This window comes from Pteropus alecto, unplaced genomic scaffold (assembly GCF_000325575.1).
Source record: "Pteropus alecto unplaced genomic scaffold, ASM32557v1 scaffold215, whole genome shotgun sequence".
Classification (NCBI taxonomy): Eukaryota; Metazoa; Chordata; class Mammalia; order Chiroptera; family Pteropodidae; genus Pteropus; species Pteropus alecto.
The window spans coordinates 518,848-538,411 of NW_006436287.1; the positions used below are offsets into that span (position 1 = coordinate 518,848).

General features: G+C 51.8%; 3 protein-coding genes across 5 annotated transcripts in view; all 3 read left to right on the forward strand.

The window, feature by feature from the left end:
* Positions 1–2,768, forward strand: part of ABCG4 (ATP binding cassette subfamily G member 4) — a 13,890-nt gene extending 11,122 nt beyond the window's left edge. For both annotated transcript variants that reach the window (XM_025047324.1, XM_015589937.2), the window contains 3 exons: positions 410–568; positions 723–841; positions 979–2,768. In XM_025047324.1, the coding sequence (XP_024903092.1) occupies positions 410–568; positions 723–841; positions 979–1,204 (504 nt within the window). In that variant the 3' untranslated portion in view covers positions 1,205–2,768. The remainder of the gene's footprint in view (positions 1–409; positions 569–722; positions 842–978) is intronic.
* Positions 2,769–3,079: 311 nt separating this feature from the next.
* Positions 3,080–17,305, forward strand: NLRX1 (NLR family member X1). 2 transcript variants are annotated; one of them, XM_006912608.3, is made up of 10 exons: positions 3,080–5,994; positions 7,757–7,884; positions 8,443–8,512; positions 8,954–9,042; positions 9,601–10,220; positions 10,614–11,435; positions 14,003–14,598; positions 14,870–14,956; positions 15,733–15,984; positions 16,446–17,305. In XM_006912608.3, exons 2-10 carry the CDS (start codon positions 7,815–7,817, stop codon positions 16,765–16,767), a joined length of 2,928 nt encoding a protein of 975 aa, XP_006912670.1. In that variant the 5' UTR covers positions 3,080–5,994; positions 7,757–7,814; the 3' UTR covers positions 16,768–17,305. The 2 variants fall into 2 exon arrangements, with proteins under 2 accessions (XP_006912670.1, XP_015445434.1); XM_015589948.2 differs by having other exon boundaries at positions 3,081–5,994; positions 15,733–15,920; positions 16,446–16,598.
* The window catches only part of PDZD3 (PDZ domain containing 3), a 5,939-nt gene continuing 2,982 nt past the window's right edge, over positions 16,608–19,564 (forward strand). The window contains exons 1-6 of the mRNA XM_015589949.2: positions 16,608–16,725; positions 18,161–18,188; positions 18,298–18,371; positions 18,690–18,901; positions 19,160–19,349; positions 19,446–19,564. The exon at positions 19,446–19,564 is cut by the window's right edge and continues 7 nt beyond it. Coding sequence (XP_015445435.1) covers positions 18,172–18,188; positions 18,298–18,371; positions 18,690–18,901; positions 19,160–19,349; positions 19,446–19,564 — 612 coding nt within the window. The 5' untranslated portion in view covers positions 16,608–16,725; positions 18,161–18,171. The remainder of the gene's footprint in view (positions 16,726–18,160; positions 18,189–18,297; positions 18,372–18,689; positions 18,902–19,159; positions 19,350–19,445) is intronic.

Here is a 19,564-nt window from a genome sequence, read left to right on the forward strand (position 1 = left end):
ACCTGCATGACTGTATGCAGTAGGCTTGCTCCCTGCCCTCCAGGAGTTGATAGCTCATAGAGGGACAAAACTCATCTGTAGAGTTAATTAACAATACAAGGAATAAGCTGGTCCAGATGGGAAGGACTTCAGGAGCTCAGAGGATGGAGAAGTCACCATACTTGAACTGATTGGAGTGGGCCTAATGAAAGAAGTGAGACTGGAAGATGAATGAGGTTCAGATGGCCCAGGAAGAAGGGGACATATGAACCTGAGGTGGGGGCAGCATGAACAAGAGTGTGGAGGCAGGACTAAGCATGGGCACTCTAGGAGTAGCTGCTGTACATGCTCCTGCCCAGGTAGAGTGGAGGGTCTTGGTTGCTGGGCCTCTGGCTTACAGCCCACTGCCTAGCCCTATGGCACTCTCCAGGTGGTGTGCCCGGTGGTATACTGCAGCATTGTATACTGGATGACAGGCCAGCCAGCCGAGACCAGCCGCTTCCTGCTCTTCTCAGCCCTGGCCACTGCCACAGCCTTGGTGGCCCAGTCTTTGGGGCTGCTGATTGGAGCTGCCTCCAACTCTCTACAGGTGGGAAGGCTGACAGGTGGAGACCCTTGAGAGGGGAGGAAGCAGGGATGACATAAGGAGTGGGAGAGATCTACAGGAAACTCTGGGGCCACTCCAGTCCTGGGTCTGTCCTAGTCACCCTTGTGATGGCCTGGTCCCCTTGCCTCCCCTCCAGGTGGCCACGTTTGTGGGCCCAGTTACCGCCATCCCTGTCCTCTTGTTCTCCGGTTTCTTTGTCAGCTTCAAGACTATCCCCACTTACCTGCAATGGAGCTCCTACCTCTCCTATGTCAGGTTAGTGCATCTGCCCCTGCTCCTTCTTGTAGGAGGCCATGCCCCAAGGATGAGAAAGTTGCATCTGGGCTCTGGCAGTTTGCTTAGGGAGCAGTGACCCTACTCTATATCCTGCTCTGATGCTCCTGCTTGCCTAGGTATGGCTTTGAAGGTGTGATTCTGACTATCTACGGCATGGAACGAGGAGACCTGACCTGCTCGGAGGAGCGATGCCCTTTCCGGGAGCCACAGAGTATCCTCCGAGCACTGGATGTGGAGGATGCTAAGCTCTACATGGACTTCCTGGTCTTGGGCATCTTTTTCCTGGCCCTGAGGCTGCTGGCATACCTTGTGCTCCGGTATCGGGTCAAGTCGGAGAGATAGAGCCTTGCTCTGGCCTGCACCCCAACCCCCACAGCAGGAAGCCCCCAGCCCTTGGGGACTGTTTTAACCTTGTAGACTTGGGTACTGGTTGCTGGCACAGCCGTCCTCTACAAGCTGGCTGTTGGACTGTGCTCCCAGCCGCAGCGCTGGGAGTGGGGGCTCCAGCCCTTCTTGCTGTGCTCAGGAGTCTTCTCAAGTTGATATGGTTTGTAGTTTCCCCCCTTCTCTCTCCAACATCTGCATGCAAAGACCACTAGGAGGCTACCACCCTTCTTCCTGCCCTTGGCACCCTCCTCTGTTGTCTGCATAGGAGCCTCAGGCTCCCCAGGCCCCCACTTATAACTGACCAAAGTGGCCCAACCCGGGGGTCCTCACCACACAAGTGTTTGTAAATTGAGTTGTTACAAGGTTGGAGTTCCAGGGCTGGGCCCTGGTGGGGTCCCCTGGAAGTCCCATTTGGACGTTGGAATGGAGCAGGGAAGGACTCTGGAAGTCTCTCCCTCCTTCTCCCCACTCCCCATTTCCAGACCCTGGCTGATTTGGACAGTCTACAGGGACAGAAGCTGGGTTTTCTGTCTGGGTCATTCCTTCCCAATCCTGGGGATTGGAGAGGCCTGGGGCCATAGGATGCTGCTTCCTCTTTCCCATCACCTTTGGTAGGGGTAGGGCCTGGTAGCGCCTCTGCAATAATGTCTGTGTTTCTCTCCCATCTGCCACTGGAAGTAGAGAATGCACTTTATTCTAGGGAGTGAGTGGGAGAAGACCCAAGCCTCCTTTCTCACTGCTCTTGCCTCACGGTCCTCCAGTGCTTCCTTCCTTCTCCAAAGTTATAGGCACATACATGCGAACAGGCAATCTTAGCCCTACATACCCTCACTGTCCCCTATGGCTCAGAGGAAGAGTGATAGTGGTGTGGTGATGGTGATGGTGATGATGGTGGTGGTGGTGGTGGTGGTGGTGGTGGATGCTGCGGGGAGGGCAGTGCTAACCTCCTCCTGGGGGTCCTGCTTTGACTGTAAGGATGAGGCTGGTGCTGCCCAGGGCATCTTCTGAATCTGCAGATGTCTACCCCGCAGTCTTCCCTCCCTACCAACAAGGGATGGCACAAGACACTAGCTCCCTGGAGTTCAGGACCTAACACAAGCACAAGCATAGGCATAAGTTGGCCTTGGCCACTGCAACCCCATGGCCCTTCTTTCGTGCGTCAAGCTGGCATTCTTACTCCTCCACCCCTTCCCCAGCCACTTGCTGCTCATTCAAACTCCTGTCCATGTCTCTCTACCCTCTTCTCATCAGCCAAGGTGGCCCATGGGTATTCCCTAGGCAGCATGCCCTGGCCGTCAGGGTGACAGACGTACCTGGAGCATGTCTGGCTTTCCTAGTGGGTCCAGGCTCATTCTACTTCTGATTTTTCCTTCCCCCAGGGCTCTTTTCAATCCTTATTCCTGGGTGCATACCTCTCTACTTTCCCTTTCCCTGCCATGGATTCTCGCCATCACACAGAGATGCCAGTTGTATTTGTGGGATTTCACCCATTATTAATAAAACCTATATTTATACAGTATACAGTGTGTAAAAGTGTATGGGTCTGGCAGTTGGCACCGTGGGCTGTGAGGGGGTCTTCAAAGCACTTGGCAAAAAGTCTGTGAGCTTTAGGGAGCCTGTGGTAGGGGAGGGTAAGTCCTAGGTATATGTCAAGTTACTGAATGTGTATTTTATGAAATATCTGTATTATGCTTTACATCTTACAAATACTTCATGTTTATTATCTCAAGAAAGTCTCATGTCAACCCTGCATTATCCCTCATGACAACCTACTTTGCAGATGAGAGAATTGAGACTTGGGTTAAGTCACTTGTCCAAGGACCCTTACCTAATAGAGGTAGAACCAGGCCTGGGAATCAGGTCTTCTGCCCTCAGACTCTTCATTCTTGATATTTGCCAATGACACTGTTTATGGTGGATCTGCAGGTGGATCTGCACTGTTTATGGGCGTGTTCTTAAGGGAGTGATACATGACTTTCTCTTCAGAACTCACTGAGCCCTGATTGTGCCTATGAGGAGGTGGGTGAGGGCTGGGGTTAGCAGTCCTGAAGGGCAATGAGAAGTAGGAAAACCCCTGCAACCTAAGCTCTAGGTCGAGAGTGGCAGGGAACTCACTGACTCACCCGAGCTTTCCTCTTCTCTTTCTCTCTTCTTACCTATTGGGCCACATTTATCAGGGCCAAGCCATCAGCCACCAGGACTGCAGATAGGTCTGGTAGCCTGAGGTTTAGAGTAGGCAATTGTTCAGAAGTCCTTGAGGGACCCAAGAAGCAGCATATTGTCTCATCCTCTTCTGTTCTGATCCTGAAGCCCAGGGACTGAAGAAAGGGACTGGTGTCAACCTTGTCAGCTGCCTGGAACACTTTAATTGTGCCATGTGTGGAGCTAAGCGCTCCAAACTAGATTTGAGTCCATTCTCTGATTAGGTGCTTTTCTGGAGATGAGCTGAGTTTGTTTCTTATGGGGGTTGGGAGTAGGAGTAGGAAATGGAAAGAAGTCTAACTCCTGAGATTCTAGCTAGCTTTAGGGGGCATTCTGGGTGCCATCTTCTCCCAGCAGTAATGCCAGTATATGGCTCCTTATGGTGGCACAAAATTCTTAAGACTCTTCATCTTTACTCTTTCTCTTTTAAAATGCAAACACTCCTGGAAGACTAAAACATTTATAAATTCACACATTTGTAAGTTCCCCTGGGAACTAAGGAAATGAACAGCTAATCTGGAGCCAGCAAAGGCCATTCAGGCACAGAGAATAGTTGTAGAGTGACTCACATATTTTCGAAGAAAGCTCTTTTGATTCTTACAGCAACCCCAAGAGGCTACTAGGATGAGTATTATCATTTTGTCCTTTTACAGAGAAAGAAACCCAAGGCTTGGATAAGTGACTTGAGCAAACTCTCAAGATATGGTGCTTTCGCCACTATGAAGCACCTGTAATTTGTCCCACTAGTGCCAGCAACCTGCACAGGTGGGGTATAAATACTTCCTGCCCAACCAGGCAGGTTTTGAAATGGACCCATTTACCTTGAGTACCAACCTTCCTGGACTTGGAGATCATCTTAAATGTAGCCACCTCTGTATCAGAGCCTGTGCAAGGTGTTGAAGAGCAGAAATGACCAAGACTATTCTCCATGTGATGGCTGTACAGCACCTGGCATCCTATCTTGAGGTCAGATGATAGAACACATGCTCACAGCATGACTCACAGTACTTCAGTCTGCAAGAGGCTAGTCAAATTAAATGTTATTAATAAAGCCTACAAGACTGTCATAACGGCTAAGAGTTGGGGGAGGGGAACAGCTTGCTCTGAGCTGTGCCCAGTAACTGCAGCTGGGGGCTTGTCTGCTTCTCATGACTAGATAAGTAAAGTGAAGCTAAATGAGACCTCAGGCCCAAAATGGGCCTCTGGTCACCCCTGAGACCATATTCATAGGGTTGCTCTACTTCCCCCAATTCCTTTCTACTCCCCCTTCAGAACTTCTCTTGAAAGGCAAATTTGCCATTTTCCTTGCTGCTTGGAATGCCCTTCTCTTCCCTAACTTATTTTTTATGATCCAGTTCAAATGTTACCTCTTCTGCCAGAGGCAGTTAGTAACTTCCTCTCCCAGGTTCTCCTAAGCCTTCTGTCTCTGAAGTACTATCATTTGGGCCTCGTGGAGGGGAGCTGCTATGGGCTGGTTCCTGAATGCCTTGTTCTAGTTGTTCAGTAGTACCCCAATACCATGTGTTCAGTGAATGAACAAATGTATAAATGACATATCAACAGTCTTCAGTTTGGTTGGAGAGTAGAGATCACATAGCCCTCTTCCCAACCCGGTGGAACTCTATGCGTTCCCTGTTGCACAGCTCTGTTCAGTGCACATTGCACACCATGTTTGCATGTGGAGGCATGCCCTGGCTGTGGGTGGTGGGTGGCTCCTCCATCAGCTACATTGGAAGCAGAGGGATGGGGGTGGAGGCTTTGAGGACCAGGAAGCCCAGGGCTAGGCCCTGATTGAGCACCAGACAAGAAGAGCAGGTTGGGGTGGGAACTGTTTCTCAGGCCCCATTCTTTCTGCTTCCTTGACTAAAGAAGTGACCAGAAGCTGTACACAGAGGTCTGGAGTCTGAAGAGAGCCAGGTACAGAAGAAAGGACCCAAGAAGGCCCTGACTCAGATCTCTGCCAGGAGGTTGGCTGAGGAGTTAAAGAGGCAAGCAGAGGGAATAATAATCTGGGAATGGGTAGGTGCCTCAGGGAAGCCCAGGGGTGAGGTAGGAAGATCCAGGCCCGGGATTCCAGTTCTGGCTCTGTCGCTTCCAAATTGGATCATCCTGCTCGAGTCGCTTCACCTTTCCAAACTGCAGTTCCTCCTTCTGTAAAATGGGCATTACAACAACTCTCGACTGAGAGGTGGTCAGTGAGGTAATTGGAAAGGACTGGCGTTTGGTAACCTGCAGAGGGCAGTCCTAGAGGCGGGGCCCGCCGGGATTGAACGCTGTACTCACGGAAGGCGGGAGCGACGCAGGAACAGATGGGGAAGAAGTAAGTCTCCGCCCCGAGCCTGCTCTCCCGGGCACTCGGCCCCTCTCTCTGTCCCCCTTCTCCCAGGACCCCGAGGACCCCGAGCGCCTGGGTTCGTTCTCTCCCGTACCCGCTGCCGGGGCCGGATGCCAGGGCGGGCAGGCAAGAAGCGCCGCGCTGGGGCCTCTGGGAGCAAGCGGGAGACGCCGGCAGTCAACCGACTCCTGGGCCTGGGCAGCCTTGGGTAAAAAAGCCTAGTCAGCTGGATCTCCCCTCGCCCTGGGCGGGACTGCAGCGCGGAGCCTGGCAGGGCCGGGACGCGGCGGGGCGGAGGTTGGGGGGTGGAGCGGTGCTACGCAAGTAAGGCGGGGAGTTCGCGACCCGGACGAGTAGGACGCAGCTGGTGCGCTGAGTGGTGGGCTTTCTGGCACGCTCCCCCGTGGGTTCTGAAGCCAACTGGAACTAGAAGAGCTGTTTGGGACTTAGTTTGGGGGGAGGAGCACTGGGCTTGTGGGAGCACAGCCCTTGTACTTTTCCTGCTGTGCCTTCTTTTTTACTGCCGCGTTGACCTGGGGTGATCTTGGAAGCGTTGGCCTCACCACCACCCCATTCCCTCCGTGAGTCCTTTCTTGGGCTAGTGGCCCTGGATATGATTTAATTGCACTGAGCTGGTTTCCCCAAGCTTCATCAGCTTTCCAGGGCTCTCTCTTAATCCTCCAGTCCTTGGGACTCCTGCTCAGAGTGCCAGCTTGCCCTTTCACTGGTTGGCCCTGCTAGCAGGTGAGCCCAGCAGACCCAGTTCTCCCTAAGTATGCCCTGCCCAGTAAGGAGCCACATCTCTAGAGACCAGGTGCCAAGTAGCACACTTCACTAAAGGGAGCTCAGAGAGATCAGGAAAGACTTCCCAGGAGAGAGGACCTTAGAGCAGGGTCTTAGGAGGTTGGGTATGATTCTTTCACAGGGAAGAATGGTCATTCCAATCTGAATAAAGCATAGGAACAAAGTTAGGAAACCGAGCAAGAATTCAGTGAGCCTGACTAATGAGATGTGGGTCAGGGCAAACTCATAAAAATTAGCTCGTGTGAGCCAGATGTTTGGACTGTACATGTAACCTAGGACTTTAGGGAGGTGATTGGTGGCTTAAATGAAGGATTGGAATGGGATAAGACTGAAGACAGAGACCAGTGAGGAGAAGAGAGTCCCCGGAAGTCCGCAGAGGGTATGAGCACAGGGACAGCAGGGACAATGCAATAGGAACAGGCTGCCAAAGCACAGACAGGAGGAATCTGTAGGACTGTTCCAACTGTGAAGGAGGGAGGAAGGATTGAAGACAAAAGTCAGATTTCTAATCCTGTGATTGGGAAGATTGCAGTGAAGTAACTAAAAGGGGAGGGGAATGGTGAGTTCAGTTTTACATGTGAAAAGCTTGAAACCAAGGCAGGATATCCATATATCAAGTAGGAAGTCCATTCATTTATTTATTACTTATGCCTGCCTCAAAGGCAGCTTACATAAAAGTCACAGAGAAACTAAAATGATAAAACTGTTAAAACTCAGCTAAAAGGACCTGATAGCTAGGGAAAAAAAGCAAAGGAGAGTGGATAATTATTACTGGAAGATGTTGGCTCCAGAAAGCCACTGAAAATGAACGTAGGACTCATCTGAGCTTTCTGGCAGCCAAACAAAAAAAAAAGGATACCTAGGTAAAGGAGTACTCTAGGCTGGAACTCAGGAGAAAAGTTTCCCAAAGCCTCAGGGGAGAGGCAATAGGTAATAGGTTGGTATCAGATAAGCCGCAGATCTTACCATAGCGGCCCACATACTCAGGTCGGGGATCATTCAGATGGGGGATATAGGAGAGGAGGCGATCTGAAGGCCAAGCCAGGGCTTTGGCATTGCTGACTTAAGGAAAGTCTGATGCTCTCCCGAGGAGAGCCTTGCATAGGAAGGTAGGTGTGGGGAAGTGTTTGGGTGTGTGTGGTCCATTTATACCATTCTTCTTTCAGAGGAACAGGATAGAAGGTGGTGTGTTATGTCCCCTGGGCTCTGACCTTCTCTCCTACCATGAGGTGGAGCCGCCCTTTGCCCAGGGCCTTTTGGGGCCCTGGTCTGGGAAGAGCACTCCAGCCATCAGGTAAGCGGGAAGCAGGAGTTTCTGTTTCTACCTTTCCCTTCCTCTTCATAGTCCAGATGGTGCCTCCCAAGAGGGCAAGGATCCAGACACCTGATGTGCTAGTCTCAGCTCTATGATTCACTAGCTGTTGGCCTTGGGCAGGTCACCTTATCTCTCTGAACTTTTTTTCCCATCCTAAAATAAGGAAGTCAGACTAGGTGATTTTCAAGAGTCCCTGTAGCTATATAAGTCCAGGAACACTGGTCTGATTTCATTTTGTATTCAACAAATATTTTTGGAGTGCCTGCTATGTGCCAGACCCTGTGCTAAGTTAAGTTCTAAGTATATAATTGTGAATAAAAACAAATGTGATCCTGCACTCACGGTGGGAGAAATGGAAATAAATGTTAATAAAATAATCACATAAAATATAAAATTGCATAATAATGGCTACAAAGGGACAGTATATGATACTATGAAAGCAAATAATGGAAAATTTGATGCAGACATGGGATCTGTGTGTTGATGAGGAAATCTGGACGGGATCTGGATGCTGTTTCTTCTCTTTTCTCTCTGTAGATGAACGCATCCCTTTCCTGATCCACTGGAATTGGGCCCTTAAAGGGGAGTGTCCCCTGGGCCCCCCTAGGTGAGACCTTGGTGTCATACCTTAGAACACATCTGAGCACAGCAGAGTAGCCTGAAAAGAATCAAGACTTGGAGAGAGCTGGATCTCTTGGGGGGGGAGGTTGGTCTCCTGGAGTGGGAAGGGTACAGTCAACTACCAGGCTTAAGAGGAAGTTGGCTTACATCATCTACAGTATAAGTCATAGTTGTCAGCCAGTGGGAGGATCTATGGGAAGTGGGTGGGGTCTGGCAGTGAGCAGCCTGAGTGCTAGACAGGCAGTGATGGAAGGCCGAAGGGCTACGGATGAGACCTTAGTCCCTGAGAAGGATGTAAGCATCAGAGAGTCTCAACTTGGGTGTTCAGGATTGGGTCTGGATCTCAGCCAGAAGTTCATCAATCCAGAGAGGCTTGGAATCTGAGCCTGTAGCCAAGCCCCAGCTCATCCCTTCTCCTTGCTCCTAGGGCCTTTCTACGCCACCATGGAAGCTCAGTGGGCAGTGGTCCCCCATCAGGGAGGCATAAACAGTTGTTCTGGAGCACCTCTGCAACTGGTAAAGAGATTGGTTCTTCAGTTAGCCTAGGGAGAGGGGCTGGCTGGGATCTCAGTGGGAGGTGGGATGGAGAGAGGGTCCTGGGGGGAGAAGCAGGCAGGAAGAAGGAGCCACAGAGGACTCACTGCCATCACCCATCAATGGGCTCACCCTCCTTCACCCTATCATCAATATGTCCATATATCCCTTCCTATAACACTCATGCAATGCACACGTACTGTGTACAAAGTCTTGGGAGAGATTTACTATCCCTACCATCAAAACACTGGGTCTAGAAGTCAAGCGAAGATTGCACGTAGATATAACAGGGAAATCAGTCGACTCAGGCTCAGCATCACTCATCCCATGGTTCCCCACTTTCTGCCTCAGTGGTTCCAAACTTTTGGACACTCTATATTTTCTGAGGGAATCCTGTGTGCCTAGCACCATTTTGGGCCCCAGCATCTCCTGGTGCTGTCTTGACTCTGCAGCCTGACCCTACTACTACCCTGACTGGCTCTAAGCTCTTACATCTCCTGGCCCCTTTCCCTGACCCATTATCTTTGCCTTCCCATCCAGAAGCCATACAGCGGCATCGCCGGAACCTGGCTGAGTGGTTCAGTCGGCTTCCCAGGGAAGAGCGCCAGTTTGGCCCGACCTTTGCACTAGACACAGTCCATGTGGACCCTGTGATCCGTGAGTGCACCCCCGATGAGCTGCTTCGCCCACCTTCGGTGCTGGCCCTGGAACACCAATTGCCCCCAGCCAGGCTTCCTACCCTGGCCCTGTCTCAACTCTTTGACCCAGATGCCTGTGGGCGCCGGGTGCAGACAGTAGTTCTGTATGGGACGGTGGGCACAGGCAAGAGCACACTGGTGCGAAAGATGGTCTTGGACTGGTGTTATGGGCGGCTGCCAGCCTTCGAGCTGCTCATCCCCTTCTCCTGCGAGGACCTGTCATCCCTGGGCCCTGCCCCTGCCTCCTTGTGCCAACTTGTGGCCCAGCGCTACGTGCCCCTGAAAGAGATTCTGCCCCTGATGGCCGCCACTGGGTCCCGCCTACTCTTTGTGCTCCATGGCTTGGAGCATCTCAATCTCGACTTCCGGCTGGCAGGCACAGGGCTTTGCAGTAACCCTGAACAGCCAGAGGTGCCAGCTGCGATTATAGTCAATCTGCTGCGGAAATACATGCTGCCTGAGGTAGGTTGTCCCCTGCCTCTCCCTGCCACCTCTGCCCCTGATTTGCCACCTAAAGATTTTTGTGTCCTGGGCCCTCATGTTTATTGGGTAGGAGTATAGGCCCTGGGTTAGTTCAAATCGTGACCCCTCCACTTCCCAACTGTGTGTCTTTGAACAAGTCACTAATTTCCCCAAGCTTCTGTTTCTTTCTCTCCTTGAGTTGTAATGATCAAATGAGATAACTGCATACAAACTGCTTGACACAGTGACTTGGCTCATAGTAGGTGCTTAGTGATTGTTAGTTATAATTTTTATCATCTTCATCCTTGAACACTAAATCTTCAGGTTCTCCGTAGGGAGTGAGGCAGTCAGGATATCAAGGTCTTTCTTAACCCTCAAACATGTTCTTCCCAGGCCAGCATTCTGGTGACCACCCGGCCCTCTGCCATTGGCCGTATCCCCAGCAAGTATGTGGGCCGCTATGGTGAGATCTGCGGCTTCTCTGATACCAACCTGCAGAAACTCTATTTCCAGCTCCGCCTCAATCAGCCAGACTGCGGGCACAGTGCTGGGGGTGCAGGTGTTTCAGCCACACCAGCTCAGCGTGACAACCTGGTAGAGATGCTCTCTAGGAACCTGGAAGGGCACCACCAGATCGCTGCTGCTTGCTTCCTGCCCTCTTATTGTTGGCTTGTCTGTGCCACCTTGCACTTCCTGCATGCCCCCACGCCAGCTGGCCAAACCCTCACAAGCATCTATACCAGCTTCCTGCGTCTAAACTTCAGTGGGGAGATGCTAGACAGCACTGACCCCTCCAAGTTGTCCCTGATGGCCTATGCAGCCCGAACCATGGGTAAGTTGGCCTATGAGGGGGTATCTTCTCGTAAGACTTACTTCTCTGAAGAGGATGTCCATGGCTGCCTGGAAGCTGGCATCAGGACAGAAGAGGAGTTTCAGCTGCTACATGTCTTCCGCCGGGATGCCCTGAGATTTTTTCTAGCCCCATGCGTGGAGCCGGGGCACCTGGGCACCTTTGTGTTCACTGTACCTGCCATGCAGGAATACCTGGCTGCCCTCTACATTGTGTTAGGTTTGCGTAAGACAACTCTGCAGCAAGTGGGCAAGGAATTGGCTGAGCTTGTGGGCCGTGTCGGGGAGGACGTCAGCCTGGTCCTGGGCATCGTGGCCAAGTTGCTGCCCCTGCGGGCCCTGCCTCTACTCTTCAACTTGCTTAAGGTAACAACCCAGGACCCCAGGCTATCAGCCTCCTGCTCCCCATTCACCCCTTCCTCCTCTCCCAGAAGAAAACTACTTCATACATAGCTGTGAATCTTCTTCTTGGTTCTGGTTTTAGATTTGGGCAATCTGGATTTTAGTAGGATTGGCGTATGAGGAAGGGAGAGAGAGAAACCAAAAGGTTGGGGAAGGCTTGGATGCTGTGAATTTGAGGGTTTGGGGACTTTAATAATAATCTTACAACCCTAATATGGTTTTCTTTTGCAGCTCTCCTAGTCTTTGTTGCTAGGAGGCAGGAGTCACTATAGTTCAGGGTCCATCCTCTGCTTTGCAGGTCCAGACACTCAATTGTATCTGTTCCCCTAGAGGTGATTAGACTCTGGGAGTGATGACTCATCCTAACTGAATCAACAGAGACAGGTTTATAAAGCAGATGCCATTTTATTAATTTATACCAGGAGAATAAATGCACTGGTAATTGGCTTAGGACAGTCTGTCTGGGGTGCAGGTCCACTCCAGAAACCAAATTACAGGCCTGAGAACTGCTATGAGCAGAGTGGCTATGCTAAGTTTTTAAGGAGAAGAAGGATCCAGTCTCTGCTGATGTCTGCCAGGTGCCTTATAAATGAAATACTATTATGATCCTTTTTACAAATGAGGAACCTGAGGCGCACAGAGGCTAAGGAACTTGTCTAAGATCACTTGGATAGTAAATAGAATAGCTGGGATCTGAGTCCAGGTTTCATGATTCTGAATCCTGTGCTTTTTGTGCCAAACTTTACTGATACTTTGTGGATATTACTGTTAAGCTATGGCACCTTGCTAGGTAACCCTTGTCCTCTCTAGGAATGTTTTAGCAACTGGTCTTGAGGAGGCAGAGCCATGGTCGGTGCTGGCAAAATTTCAACAAGTTTTCCTTTTCATAGGTAGCAAAGCATAAGGGTTAAGAATGAGGATTCAGTGATGCAGCTACCTGGGTTCAAATCCAGGCTCTACCACTTAACTAGCTGTGTGACCTTGGACAGGTTGCTTAATCTCTCTGGATTTCAGGCTCCTTATCTCTTAAATAGGAATAATAATAGAATCAATAATCATTGGCCTAATAGGAGGATTAAATGTATTCATCCTCAGGGCCTGGCACCTAGTAAGTGCTATTTAATTGTTAAAAATAAAAATAGGCTCAGGCAGCCCACCCCTTCTCACACTATTGCCTCTGACGGGGAGGTAATGGCCATTGCTTAGGCCACCCCACCCCTTCGAGGATGTGCTTGCCTTATCTGAATTGCAATGAGAGGTTGTGGTCTCCTGATGGGATCCGGAAAGCCCCTCCATTCTTCGATAGTGTACCAGAATTGTTAGCACCATGGACTCCCAAGCCCTCTCCAAGGGAGGGTTGCCTAGCCAAGGACTGGTCCCATCTACTTCTTCCTGCTCCTATTGATGCATCTTCCCAGGGTGACATTTTTCTCACTCCATCCCCAGATGAATGTTGGGGGAGGGGCACTAAAACATCCACAGCAGGAACTTCACCTATAAAAAGAAAAAAACAAAACCAAACATTGGAGGAGGCACCGCAAAACAATCTCGTGGCCTACTGCCAGAGGAAGAGATCCCTCTTTTCTTTTTAGAACCATTGCAAGGACAGGCGATGATGTTGCAAACCTCCCAAACATTCATTTCTTCAACAAATATTTGAGTGCCTGCTATGAGCCAGGCAGTGTGTTAGATCTTGAGGAAAAAACAACAAAACCCAGGTTTCTGCCTTTTTGTTGGTACAGTCTGAACACAAACATGTCAGGTTAACTTTGTAATTAAAAAGTATGGTAAATGCCTGGAAAGCAAAGTTTCAGGTGCTGAGTGTATAATGTGGCACCTGGGTTGGCGGAATAAGGAAAGCCTCTGGGCAGGAATCGCATTTAGTCTGATTCCTGGAGGATTAGCCAGGAGGAGAATTGGGAGTTAAACACCTCAGGAAAAGTATACAGCTTTGAAGGAGGAGAAACCTTGGCACTGTTATAAAAGAGAAAGAGGGAGCGAGCTGCAAGGACAGAAGCAGAGTGAGGATGAGAGGCCTGTGAAGACACTGTGGTCGGCAGAGACCAAATGTTGCAGGGTCTTGAACTAGTAGGAGTGAATTCAGTCATCATTGTTCAGATAATGATGTGAAGGTGGTGATGTATTTATAACACCTAGCCTGGTTCCAAACTAACTGAATAATATATGCTAATTCCTTCCCACCACCTCCTGGGCTTGAAAATGTATGGGGTGTTTGGGAAAAACAAAGAATTTATGTCTGAAGTTCATGAGACAAGTGTTGAAGGATGACTCTGAAAAGATCAAATCAGGGCCAAATTATGAAGTTTTATATTTTGCACAGGCAGTGGCAAGCCAGAGAAGGTGTTGCAGCAGGGAAGTAAATAAATCATGCTGTGAGTTCAAGAGACAATACAAGGCTGGAGCAGTAGGGGAACATGTACCTTAAGCTGAGCCGAGAAGGCTGAGCAGGCATGTGAAGCTGAGCAGGCACGTGGGAAGCTGCGGTGCCTTTCCCTTGCTTCCTTTCCCAGGTGGTTCCACGAGTGTTTGGGCGCATGGTGGGTAAAAGCCGTGAAGCGGTGGCCCAGGCCATGGTGCTGGAGATGTTCCGAGAGGAGGATTACTACAATGATGACGTCTTGGACCAGATGGGTGCCAGTATCCTGGGTGTGGAGGGCCCCCGGCGCCACCCAGATGAACCCCCTGAGGATGAGGTGTTTGAGCTTTTCCCCATGTTCATGGGAGGGCTTCTCTCTGCTCACAATCGAGCCGTGCTGGCTCAGCTTGGCTGCCCCATCAAGAACCTGGATGCCCTGGAGAATGCCCAGGCTATCAAGAAGAAGCTGGGCAAGCTGGGACGGCAGGTGCTGCCCCCCTCGGAGCTTCTTGACCACCTCTTCTTCCATTACGAGTTCCAGAATCAGCGTTTTTCTGCTGAGGTGCTCAGCTCCCTGCGCCAGCTCAACCTGGCGGGTGTGCGCATGACACCCCTCAAATGCACAGTGGTGGCAACTGTACTGGGCAGTGGAAGGCATGCTCTGGATGAAGTGAACTTGGCTTCCTGCCAGCTGGACCCTGCTGGGATACGCACACTCATGCCTGTCTTCCTACGTGCCCGGAAGCTGGGGTGAGGACCTCATGCACAGGCATGAAGAAAGGAGAGGGTTGGAGGTGAAGAGGTGAGAAGAGAAGGTGCTAGGGAAACCAAAGGTACTGAGGAAAGACCAAGGGGTGGGATGGAGAAGTCTAGTATGGGTGGAGGTGACAGAGCAACAGAAGGGAGGGCAGTGTGGACTGCAAGAAGCAGGATGGTGAGAAAGGGGCCCAGTGAGTGGGCAAGCTCCATGCTGAACTCCTTCCTTGGTTTCTCACCTCCCCTCTGGCACCTTCTGCTCCAGTTTGCAACTCAACAGCCTGGGCCCTGAGGCCTGCAGAGACCTCCGAGACCTGCTGCTGCATGACCAGTGCCAAATTACCACCCTGCGGTGAGTGCCCTGGGAGTGGGCTGGAAGGAGGCTTTGGGCATTCTGATGGCCAGCTAAGGTCAAGGATGTGCCCCTTGACTCAGTATGCCTGGCACAGGCCCACCCATGGTGTAGTACAGGGGGTAGGAGTCTTGTCCCGTCCTGCCCCTAGGTCCAGTACAAGCAGTAGGGCGAGGGGGGTGGGGTGAGATGCTACCAGCAACAGGTGCTAAGAAAGCCTCTCATGTGGCTAAAATTAGCCTGGGGGAGAGTTGGGGGTGGAATAATACCCAGCCTGGTTGCCTGGTAACAGTGTCACTGATCTCCTCCCAGGATTTTCCCTATACCTCACAAGGATACCCCTAATGATGGGCACTCAATAGATGCTCCTAAAGTATTGACTGGTTTACTTGGAACTCAAACTTCTGGGTTCCCATTTTCTGGTTAGAATAAGGGAGGTGAATGAGGAGAGAATAAGGGAGGGTGATAAGGATGGGGCGTCAGGGTCTGGGGAGGAGGTGAGACAAGGAGGAAGAAAGGAAATGGTAACAATGAAAAGGAAGAGGAGAAGGGAATCAATAAAGGAGAATGGAAGGAGAGAGATGAGAGGAGAAGCCAGCTTCCACCCCATTTTCCCTCTGCAGTGTACCACACTGCTATTCCTCCATCCTTTTCTCCTAGATCTACATTTCTCTGAGTCCAGGCTGGTTTCTGCCCCAGGCTGTGTATACCCTTTTGGCCCAAGCACAGGGTGTCTGCCATGGGCCCTTGTAACATTGGGGTGCTTGTGGCCGTAGGCTGTCCAACAATCCACTGACGGCAGCAGGTGTGGCCTTGCTGGTAGAGGGGCTAGCGAGAAACACCTCTCTGACACACCTGTCCCTGCTACACACGGGCCTTGGAGATGAGGGCCTGGTGCTGCTGGCTGCCCAGCTGGAGCGTAACCAACAGCTACAGGAGCTGAACGTGGCCTACAATGGCGCAGGTGACACAGCGGCCCTGGCTCTGGCCAAGGCTGCCCGGGAGCATCCCTCTCTGGAGCTGCTGCAGTGAGTCTTGTCACTCGCTGGTTATTGCCTTTCCCCAGCCTGGCTCTGTTCTGCAGCCTCAGTTTTCCTTCCCTCTCTCCACTGTGCTTTTTCTACTCTAGGGGGCGGGCCTGGGCCTGTCCTGTCTTCCTGGCTTCTGACTTGATGCTTGTCAACCTGCTTCTGTGCCAACCCACCCTCTGTGATTAGCCCTTACCCTACCCTGATTTTCTACCACCATTTTCTCCTATGGTCCTGGTGGCCCCCACTCCTACTGTCCCCGGTCCCACTAAATTCTAGTGTCATCCCTGTTTCCCATTGGTCACCACCCTCCATCTTTGGCTTATTGCAGACACACCCCATTACATTCCATAGCCAGGGTCTGAGTTGTGAAACCCCCTCACTCTTTGTCCACCCACCACCCTCTACCCCTCCTTCTCAGAACCTTGCTGAATGACACCTACTCTTCTCTCTCCTGCTAGCCTCTACTTCAATGAGCTGAGCTCAGAGGGCCGCCAGGTCCTGCGAGACTTGGGGAGCACTGCTGAAGGCAGTGCCCGAGTAGTGGTATCGCTGACAGAGGGGACAGCAGTGTCCGAGTACTCGTCGGTGATTCTCAATGAAGTCCAGCGGAACCTCAGCAGCTGGGATCGGGGCCGGGTCCAGCGCCACCTTGAGCTACTGCTGCGGGATCTGGAAGATAACCGAGGAGCCACCCTTAATCCTTGGCGCAAGGCCCAGCTGCTTCGAGTGGAGGGCGAGGTCAGGGCCCTCCTGGAACAGTTGGGAGGCTCTGGAAGCTGAGATAGTGGCAGCAGGCACCTAGCCGTGTGACCCCTGGCCCCAAGCCCTTTCCCTCTGTGGCCTCCTGGCTTGTACTGCTACTTCTAGAAAGATCCCTTCGGGGCCGGAGGCAAAAGAATGGGCACAGCTGTGCCAGCGGTCCTCCTGGAACATGTCCAGCCAGTGCTCCCAAGTCAGGAATTTCCAGGGTCATGGAACATGTCTCCTTTCCCTTGGGCTAGAAGGACCAGAGGATATGGCGTTTTGGTAGCCAAATTGCCCTGTAGCACCACCACCAACCTTGCCTCTCTCTCTTCTCAAGGAGCCTCTGTGCCACCAGGGGGTACACTTCTTAGTCTGCCTTGCCAGGGGTGTCGCTGTCTAGTTGTGTCGGAGGGCTTCTACCTCCTGCTTTTATGCTTTCTGTGGACCCTGAGTGACCCGTAGCCACTTGCTCCTCAGCCTCATGCTCCCCTTACCACAATGGTACCCATGCTCAGTGGCCCTGAGAGGCATGTGTGCCAATTGGTGCTATTAAAAAACTGTGTCTTCCACCTAACTGTGGCCTCTTCCTTGCCTGGTGCTTTCAAGAAAGGGTACTTTCTTGGTCATTCTGGTTAAACTACTGACCACTTTTTGTTACAGGTGGTTCTTAGGTACTAGGTTCAGAAACAGTGAGGGCTGGGGGTACCCATGAAGAAGATACTGGTGTATGAGTCTGCCATGCGGGGCTGTAGGACTTCTGTCACCCTGTTCATACGTACTTAGCCCAGGCTTGGACAGTCTACTTTCCTCTGCACATATGGGGCGCTGGGACAGCAGCAGAGTCTCCGGAGGAGTTGGGGCCCAGGGATTGAGGCAGGAGGAACATGCATGCTTCCCCAGGGTTAAGACTCTCCTCTGTTAACCATTACCCCACTGCTTCCAAGGCAGCGTCTTCAAGGAGGCGGGACGTGGGGGCGTAAGTGGGAGGGTCAGCTGGTTTAGATGGACCTTGTCCCTATCCTGAGCACTAAGTCCTTGATCCAACTATGGAGTCAGCCACAGGTAGGAGGCCGGGAGAAATCCCCTGGAGGGAACTTTAGGGCTGTCAGAGGGCAGATTGGGAGGCTGAGGTTTTAGGACCAGGTTTTAGGGCTTGGAGCCTTGATGCAAATAGACTGGAATTCAGGAGAGGAGGTGAGTTGATATGTTAGTTTTCCTGGTCCACGCCCTGTACTGATATGCTCAGATTTCTGCCCCATGACCTGGGGGGAGGGGAAGAAAGGGGAAGGGAAGACCCTTTTGGAGCAAAACAGAGGGGTAAGTCCTGAGTTTGTGGGTTCCCCTAAGTTCTTTGAGTTAATGACCATGGAAGAGGGGTTTGGGGAGGGGTATAATGCACCTCTCTTCCCCTCACCCCCTTGCCCAGCAGATCTCCAGGACATGTCCTCATTAACTCTGTAAGTAGTATACTATGAATGGTTGGGGCAAGGGGAGGAGGGACTTGAGGGTGAGGAAGCTCTTCAGCTGCAATTAGAACCTCAAGTAGAGTTGGGGACCTCCTTGCAGGAAGTTTGAGTTTAACCCGAAGCTGGGCATTGATAATCCTGTCCTGTCCCTGGCTGAAGACCAAGACCCCTCTGGTAACTCCCTCACTGCCTGGGCAACCATTCCCCTTCCCCAGAGGCATCAGGGTTCCATGCACTACTCCCATCTCCTTGGTAACCACTCACTCTGTCTCCCTCTGAAAACAGCCTTGGTTGGTAATAACTGTGGGGCAGAGGAGGGGGCCAGGCATTTCCTTCTATCCTAGCCACTCTGCCCACACAGTGTTTGGCTCCACTGCCCAACACCCACATGGTGCTCTATCAAGGGGGCAGGATCTGCCAGGCACAAGTTGACTTGTACTTGGGCCACATTCCTCCTCCTCCACCTTTTGTGCTGCCTACCTCCCCCTCCAGATCTCTGGAGCTTGGAGCGGCCTCGATTCTGTCTGCTAAGCAAAGAGAAGGGCAGGAGTTTTGGCTTCCACATACAGCAGGAGCTGGGCAGGGCCAGGCATGCGGTGTGCAGGGTGGAGCCAGGCACCTCTGCCCAGCGCCAAGGTCTTCGGGAAGGAGACCGGATCCTGGGGGTGAATAACCATATCGTGGAACATGAAGACTCTGAGGTGGTAAGGTTGGGCTGAGACTCCCCGTGGTATAGGAGAATGTTCCATAGCAACTCAGGGAGAGAGAAGCTGGGGTCATCTCCCCAGGTATATGGGGACAGGACCCAAGCCTCAACCTCCCCCACATCCCAGGATTTAAGGGTGTCCAGATTGGAATAGTTTACTGAAGGCATCCAGAGAGCTGATTCGCATGGTGAAAAATGTTGGTTCCATTGGCAAGAGGGGCCGGCTCCAGCCTCACCGGATTTGCCTTCTGTTTAGGTGGTGCGCCGTATCCGGGCCAGTGGTCCTCGGGTGTTGCTGATGGTTTTGGCGAAGCATGTGCATGATATGGTCCGAGTTCAGCGGGGGAATGGTGCCCGTCTCTGTCCTACTCTTGGCCCAGGGGTCCGGCCACGGCTGTGCCACATAGTGAAAGATGAGGGTGGCTTTGGCTTTAGTGTCACCCACAGTAAGCTTAGAGGTTCAGGAGGGAGGTCAAGAGAGGGATCTCAGCCCTGCTTCAGGTGTCCAGCAGACTAATACTTTTTTTTTTTTTGGCTTGCAGAACATCAGGGTTCTTTCTGGTTGGTGCCGAGTACTGGAGGAGCAGCTGAGCGGGCAGGGGTGCCCCCTGGGGCCCGACTCTTAGAAGTGAATGGGGTCAGTGTGGAGAACTTCACCTAT